General features: G+C 41.5%; 1 protein-coding gene across 1 annotated transcript; it reads left to right on the plus strand.

Moving 5' to 3' along the window:
* Positions 1–3689: 3689 nt before the first annotated feature.
* On the plus strand, positions 3690–4670 carry LOC129395366 (sperm protein associated with the nucleus on the X chromosome C-like). The gene is made up of 2 exons (XM_055106617.1): positions 3690–3761; positions 4410–4670. The coding sequence occupies exons 1-2, from the start codon at positions 3690–3692 to the stop codon at positions 4668–4670; spliced, it is 333 nt and encodes a 110-aa protein (XP_054962592.1).
* The last annotated feature ends 3346 nt before the right edge of the window (positions 4671–8016 follow it).

Genomic DNA, 8016 nt, shown 5'->3' on the forward strand with positions numbered 1-8016 from the left:
TGGCCAGCTCTTTCTCAAGATTAAATATCATCTCCTCATTGAAGTAGTTCCTGATCAAAAGCTTAATTTAAATATCTCCCCGAACAGTTTTCATTATAGCAACCATTACCGTCTGACCTTACCTCACTCATTTAGTTGTGTTTTATTTGCCCCCTGAGGTTTCCCAAGGGTATGTGTAAATCCTCAGTGCCTAAAATAGAGCCTGATCCAAAACTAACATTCAATAAACCTGTAAAAAATTGCCAAATGAATAATAGCTACCACGATTCCTGCCAGCTTCAAGATGCGATAGTGATCATAAGTAGAAATAGGGAAGCCAGGAAAGGTAAACTTGGGTAAGATTTGCCCAACTGTCTATTATACACACAATTGCAGAGTACCCACAAAACCAAGAGCATTGGAAATCTCTTTGCAAAAGGAATTATTTTCCCAAAATGAGTAAAATATTAGAGAAAAGTATATATTTTCAAATGATATATGTCATTTTTCTTATGTATTAGCCCCTCCTATGTGTCTAATTTAGCCTAATATTTATTATCTAAGCAACAATTCTGAACACTTGGTGGGAAATTTTTAGCAATATCTACAAACTCAGACCTACTCGACAGATTAGGAAACAGAAGTTTCCATGGTTTTATAGGTGATCGTGTGGCTGCATTTTGCAATTTAAATTTAAAAAATGTCTTGGTGATAAACAGACACCTAGAGCTTTTGTCTGATCAACTGGAATAAAATGTGAAAACTTTCTATGGAAACCTCAGGGGAACGAAGGTGAGGTTGGTGATTTCACTGTGTTAGCAAATGGAAATGCATTGGGAGTGATGACGAATGTTATTGTCTGTGTTCCTGGGCGATAACACAATTGCATTCCAGTGGCTTTTAATGAGTTTTCACTTGAGATACAGTGAGTACATTTGCATGTCAACTACAGAGACCAAAAATATATTTCTTGTCATCACTGCAGGAGGAGAAATCATTTCCGTGCTGTATAAAGTAGAAGGAAAGTAGGTTCACGTACTGCCTTTTGTATTAACGATAAATAATTGAGTTCAGTTAGCTTGTTCTTACACAATCTGAGGAAGAAGAACTGAGTACAGTGGCTCCCATTTTGTAACAGTTTGTTATTTTTTTCTGGGATGACCTGAAGCTAAGAACATGGGGGTAGAGACATGTCTCATAATTTTTTTTTTTTTTTTTTTGAGACGGGGTCTTGCTCTGTCACCCAGGCTGAGAGTGCAGTGGCACAATCTTGGCTCACTGCAACCTCCCCCTTCCAGGTTCAAGCAATTCTCCTGCCACCACGCCCGGCTAATTTTTGTATTTGTAGTAGAGACAGGGTTTCACCGTGTTGGCCAGGCTGGTCTCGAACTTCTGACCTCAAGTGATCCACCTGCTTCAGCCTCCCAAAGTGCTGGGATAACAGGCATGAGCCACAATGACAGGCCCCCAATTTTTTCTTAAAGGTCTAAAAAAGTGTTTTCTTCCAACATAATATTCCGTACACTGCAGATGGTCTTTTATTTTGCTTATTGGTAACTGGCCTAAGAGATTTTACATTTTATTGAAATAAATCCTATGTCATTATTATAAACTTCTGCATTGCTTAGAAAAAAAAACATAAAATTTTTTTTACTTAAGGTTATTACATCTGTGTAACTTTCTGTATGTGCTTTTAAAGTCCTTGTGCCATTGAGTTATAGGGCTTTGACTTCTGGGTCTAACAAGGACACCAAGTTCTGCTATATCTTAAACACTGACAGCAATTACAGCCTTATCTTCAGGCCCAGTAGAAGATGCTAATCAAAGTAAACTGCGTTCATGAGATGCAGGGCCAGAAATTAAAACTATTCAACTCCTCAAGGCCCGAGGACTATTGCGGAAGAGGTGGGCATGTGAGATTGTAAGGGCTGATATTAAGAGAAAAGTAGCTCAGTTTCTCTAGGAATTAACCATTAATATCAAAGGCACACTAAAGCAAAACCAGTATCTAGGTTGCTGTGTCAGTTTAACAAGGCTTTCTTGGAGCATGAACTCACTCCTTCATGCAAAATGATAAAGGTTACAAGGTTTATAGAAATTATATTTTATAGTCAAGATGATTAAACTTTTATTATAAAATTTCAAAGACACAAATTTAATTTGCCGCATCCTGTTTTTAATTAGGGCTTATTGTTTGGGATATTAAGCCTCCTCTCTCAAAGAATAAAGATTTTCACCTTTTTTTTTTTTTTTTTTGAAATCTTTGAGTTACTGCTTTGGTTAAATGAATGACTTATTTTACAATGACCCATGACCCTATTTCGTGATATCAAGCATTTTAAACTTTTTATCTTTGACGAACTTTCCAAAGTCAAATTCTAACTTGATTCCTCATTAATTTTTTGATATGAGTCCTCTGAAGTCCAAAAGAGACATATTTGTCTTATTTGGTATAAAAATCATACAAGAAGCATCGTCAAATATAAAATGGTGTTTGACTTTCTTTGGGCTGTATTTATAGAAATGTTATTGATATGTGCTCCAAAATTATGGGAAACTCTTATAATTCTGAAATAACTTCTGTATGTTGTGAATTATAAATTTTATGTTAAATTGTTGTATGCTACAGAAGTAACCAAAATTTCCTTGTCAATGGTGGTTTTAATAATGGCCGTCCTGGCTGGGTGTGGTGGCTCACGCCTGTAATCCCAGCACTTTGGAGGCCAAGGCGGGTGGATCACGAGGTCAGGAGATCAAGACCAGCTTGGCCAAGATGGTGAGACCCCCATCTCTCCTAAAAATACAAAAATTAGCCGGGCGTGGTGGCACAGGCCTGTAATCCCAGCTACTCAGGAGGCTGAGCCAGAGAATCACTGAAACCCAGGAGGCAGAGGTTGCAGTGAGCTGAGATCATGCCATTGCACTCCAGCCTGGGCAACAAGAGTGAAACTCCATTTCAAAAAAAGAAAAAAATATACACCCCTGATTTGAAACAAGACTAGGATACACGGTAAAGAATGTTTATTCACTAAAGTTTTGACAGACTGAAGGCCATTATTTCAGATTGGAAATAGGAAACTTAAAAGAACTACATGGACATTGGGTCAAAGAACATGGGTTGAAATGTGCCTGGCAGTAGCCCAAAAGTAAATGCTCTTCGAGGTGCATGTGAAGGAACTGTAGGAGGGAAATGGGATAATTCACATCTCCGCCAATAAATAAATGTAGCCACACTAGCTTGGGGGATTTGAGGTGAGACATCGAAAATACTAAGTCATGGTGAGGGCTGGAAGACAAAAGAATGAATCACTTCATAGGAATGGCTGTGGGGAAGGGCTTGAAGGAGTCATCCTCTGACTTCCATGTGAACCATGAACATTAAACATGGAGAAATGAGGAGCGGCAGCAGATCGGTTTGGGATGCATCTTCAGGGGATGCTGAAACAACAACAGCATTTGGTTTGCTCTACACCCCTGTCACCCCTCGCCCGCAAGCCCAGGGAGTGGTCAGCAGTGGGGCTTTGTGACGTCGAAGCCACCCTAGGGGTGCCATTGGATGGGACACTGCCTGTATGATCAAACAAAGCTCAAGGGTGTGGCTTTGCCTTGTCACCAGGAGGGTATATATAGGGAGGGCAAGAGCTCCGGGCCACTGCGAAGATTCAAAAGCTACAAAGCTTTCCGCAGACATTGACAAACCAATGTATACAATGGGCCAACAATCCAGTGCTGGCGGGGTGAAGAGAAGCACCCCGTGTGAATCCAACGAGGTGAATGAGACGGTAAGATTGTTAGGTTTTGAAGCGAAGGCGAGGGTGAAAGAAAGACACACAGAGCAGGGGCGGCTCAAACAACAACACAGGAATATTGCAGACAATTGTGGAAGTGGTGGGCCCGCTTAATGCCAGAGCCCACCGCCGCTTACAGGCTGGGGTGCTTGTAGGTATGGGTGGGAGGGGCCTGGGCAGTATGGCTTGCTGCCCGGCAGGATATTGATAAGATGTTCTTAGCATCAGGTGGTTTGGCCCTTTTTCTGCTGGAATATCATTGTGGTGTTCCTTAAAACGTTGCCAAGCAAGATATGATAGGGATGTTTCTTTAGTTGGGCCTTCGTCCGCCTTGCGGACAGGTGGTTAGGCAGGATGTTTCTCACGGCCTGAACCCCCATGGGATGTTTCACTTTGACCAAGGTCTGCAAAATAGCAAAGAACTTACAGAATGGTGCAGTTTGGACTAACAGATGACCCTACCCACGCTCCTCTTCTTCTTCCCCATAGATCCCTACTCTGTGATTCAACCTTGTTCTTCTCTGGATCAAACCCCTTCCTCAACCTGCATTCCTTCTTGTCATGAAGCCCCCCGTGCTATCCAGTCTCTATCCTGTTCACCCAAAATAATGTCCTCCTGGCCTCTCCCTGTTTTCTTAACAGATGCCAGAGACGTCAAGGGGGGACTCACAGCCAGAACCCGCCCCTAAGAAATCAAAAGCATCGGACTCCTCGACCGTATTAGTGCTTTCCTACAGGAGAGAGGTTAGAAGACGTTACTCCGTCTCCGATGAATTGGTGAATGACCACTCCCGAGTGAACCGAATCAACCGCCTCCAAATAGACGAGGAAGAATTCACGCAGATTTCTGTGCAAACAGCTGCAAACCAGAAGGAAGATGCTGCCGTTAACCTTGGGCAATGAAAATAAAGTTTGAGAAGCTGATGGCTGTGCATATCTCTGCCTGTTTTCTGATGGTGGTGCGGGGGGGGAAGGGAAGGGAAGAGGTAGGCATTTGAGAAGGGAGGGATATGAGGTCCTGTAGGGTTGCTGGACAGACCCACAGGTGGACAGTAAGCCAGACATTGTAAATAAGGCCTGGGGGAGGACTGATTCCTAAAGAAAATTTCCTTCTTAAAATTTTATCTCACAGGAAGTGGAGATGTGTATATGTTCACGCAACTGTACCCGGCAGCACATAGTTCTGCTGAATGCACATATCGAAGGTATTCCCATCCCCTTTCCATCTGATATTTTCCTAGGTTAGAAATATATGCTTTATAAAGAGTAAACGTTCTGTAAAACACAAAGCACAATACAAAAGAAGATAGTAGATGTAGGAGTAAGTAAACGGCAGGAAAGCATTGCTTGTAATGAAATGATTGAAAAGCCAATTCTAAAACAAAATGTTCAATGCATCTTAAATATTTGTTACTGTTTTAATGACCTCAGCAGTCTTTAATCAAGATAAGTATGCTTTAGAAATGTGTTGATATCCGCAAAGTGTGAATATTCAAAATCGCCATGACTTGGGAAAAGGAAAGTAAAACACTCTTAAGTATGAGGAGCTTTTTTCCATGGAATGTGAACTGCAAGGTGGTGAGAAGGGTTAGGTGTGATGTGGTGAGATCATTTTTAGGAGAGTGTGTCTATTATCGGCTTCCTAACACTTCCATTTTGCATGATAATTTCCTGAAATTCGTCATTTAATTAAGGCTATAGATTTTGATTACAATGTGTCTTAAAATGTCAAACAGTATAATATTTATAGTGAAAAAGAAAACTGCTTGGCGGATACACATCGGTTAGCGGGAAAAGACACCACAGGGATTCACCATGGAGTCACCCGTGGATGGGGTTTTAGTTTCTGTCTTTGAATTGACCTTCACATAGTGTCTACGTCTTGAGAGTTCAGGGGATGTTGGAGAGATCATTAGGTAAAACAAGAAGGTCTTCTCAGGACACATGAGGGAGTTAAATAAAAATGCAGGAGCAATTACAATTTTAGTTATTTGTAACTGTGGTTTGCTAAGTCATAACACTGTCATGGATAACATGAAAAAATAAAATATACTAAATATCAATAGACAAAAACCAGTTTGCTTTTCTCCAACCAAATACCTAAATACCTAGCACTGATTTCCAGAACAAAATCCCCCACGTACCATCTTTGGAATAAAAGAATATTCTTTCAAGTTGTCGGACCACAAGGTAAAAACAAAAAATCCCAATGCTTTTTTTCTTACTCTTTGATATGTACAATTGAAGGTATTCCTCATTGCAAACTAATATTTCCATCCAGCACGTGACATTAAAGAATTTTTCATATTTAGGATAGTAATACGGGATCACATTCTTTAGCCTTAGGCATTGCAGAGGAAAAACAAACAAACAGAAACAAACCAAAACTAAGCTGAGAGAGGCGGAGCAAGAAAAGCAGAATAGAAGGCTGCACAGATCAGCCCCCTCGCAAGGACACAAATTTAGCAACTATCCACACAGTAGAAAACACCTCCATAAGAACCCAAAATCAGGGGAACTCTCATAGTACCTGGTTGTATCACTGAAAGAGGCACTGAAGAGTTAGAAGAAACAGTCTTAAATCGCTGACCCCACCCCTTCCCTATCCTAGGCAGTGGCAGTGTGGTGTAAAGAGCATCTCTGGAAGCTGGAAGAGCAAGAGCAGAGCAGTTGTGGGTCACTGAACTCAGTGCTGTCTCTTACAGGAGAAAGGAAAACCAGACCAAACGTAGCTGACTCCCATCTGGGAAGGGAGCATTGCAACCACCTCTAGCCAGAGGGAAATTACCCATCCCAGGAATCAGAACTTGAGTTTCTGCAAACCTTGCCACCAAGGGCTAAAAAACTGTTCCAGGTTTCTCAGACAACCTTAAAGGCAGTCTAGGCCACAAGACCTGTAACTCGTAGGTGAGTTCTAGCGTAGAATTGGGCCCAGAGGCAGTGGATTGTGGCGGGTATGTGGAGGGGTGCACATGACCTACTGAGATACCAGCTGGGGCAGCCAAGTGAGTGCTGGTGTCACCCCTGCCCTAGCCCCAGACTGCCCAGCTAGCGGCTCCATGAAAGACCCCCTCCTTCCACTTGAGGAGATGGAATAGTGAGGAGCGTTTTTTTTCTTGCATCTTGAATACCAGCTCAACTACAGCGGGACAGGGCACCGGTCGGGGTTGTGAAGCCCCTGTTCCAGGCACTAGCTCCTGGATAACATTTCTAGACACACCCTAGGCCAGAAAGAAACCTGCTGCCTTGAAAGAAATGAAAAGAGAACACCTATACACTGTTTATGGGAATGTAACTTAGTTCAGCCATTATAGAAAACAGTTTGGTGATTTCTGCAAGAACTTAGAATTACCATTCATCTCAGCCATCACATTACTGGATATATACCCAAAGGATATATATCATTCTACCGTTAAGACATATGCATGCGTATGTTCTTGACAGCACTATTCACAATAGCAAAGATATTGAATCAACCTAAAGGCCCATCAGCAGCAGACTGGATAAAGACATTGTGGTACATAAACAGCATGGAATACTATGCAGCCATAAAAAAACGAGATCATGTCTTTTGCAGCAACATGGATGGAGCTGGAGGCCATTACTCTAAGCGAACTCACGTGGGAACAGAAAATGGAATACCACCTTTTTCCATTTCTAAGCAAGAGCTAAACATCGGTACGCATGGACACAAAGAAGGGAGCAACAGACACCCGTGTCTACTTGGGGGTAAAGGATGGGGAGGAGGGTGAGGATTGAAAAGCTACCTGTCAGCTATTATGCTGATTACCTGGGTGATGAAATAATCTGTACACCAAACCCGTGTGACACACAATTTCCCTATATAACGAGCCTGCACGTGTACCCCTGAACCTAAAATAAAAGTTAACAAAAATTTAAAAATAAAATAATAAAAAATTAAGAAGTCTCACAGAGGTAGAGAGTAGAATGGTGGTGACTAGGGGCTCGGTGGTGGTGGCTGGAGAGACATTGCTCAAAGGATACCAAATTTCCGTTAGACTGAAGGAATAAGCTCCAGAGATATATTGTACAACACGGTGACTACGGGTGATCATAATATGTTGTATTATTGATAAATGCTAAGAGAGTAGATGTTAAGTGTTCTCAATACAAAATGATAACTTTGTGGGATGATGCATATGTTAATTAGCTATATTTATTCATTCTACAATGTATATACTTCAAACATTAGATACATGATAGATACATTCCATTTTATCTGTTCAGT

The sequence above is a fragment of the Pan paniscus genome, chromosome X, assembly GCF_029289425.2.
Source record: "Pan paniscus chromosome X, NHGRI_mPanPan1-v2.0_pri, whole genome shotgun sequence".
Lineage (NCBI taxonomy): Eukaryota > Metazoa > Chordata > Mammalia > Primates > Hominidae > Pan > Pan paniscus.

Excerpts from the sequence above, each read along its gene's own strand:
- LOC129395366 (XM_055106617.1), top strand. The coding sequence starts at position 3,690 with ATGGGCCAACAATCCAGTGCTGGCGGGGTGAAGAGAAGCACCCCGTGT. Across the intron at positions 3,762-4,409 it reads CCAACGAGGTGAATGAGACG|ATGCCAGAGACGTCAAGGGG; the intron begins GTAAGATTGTTA and ends TTTTCTTAACAG.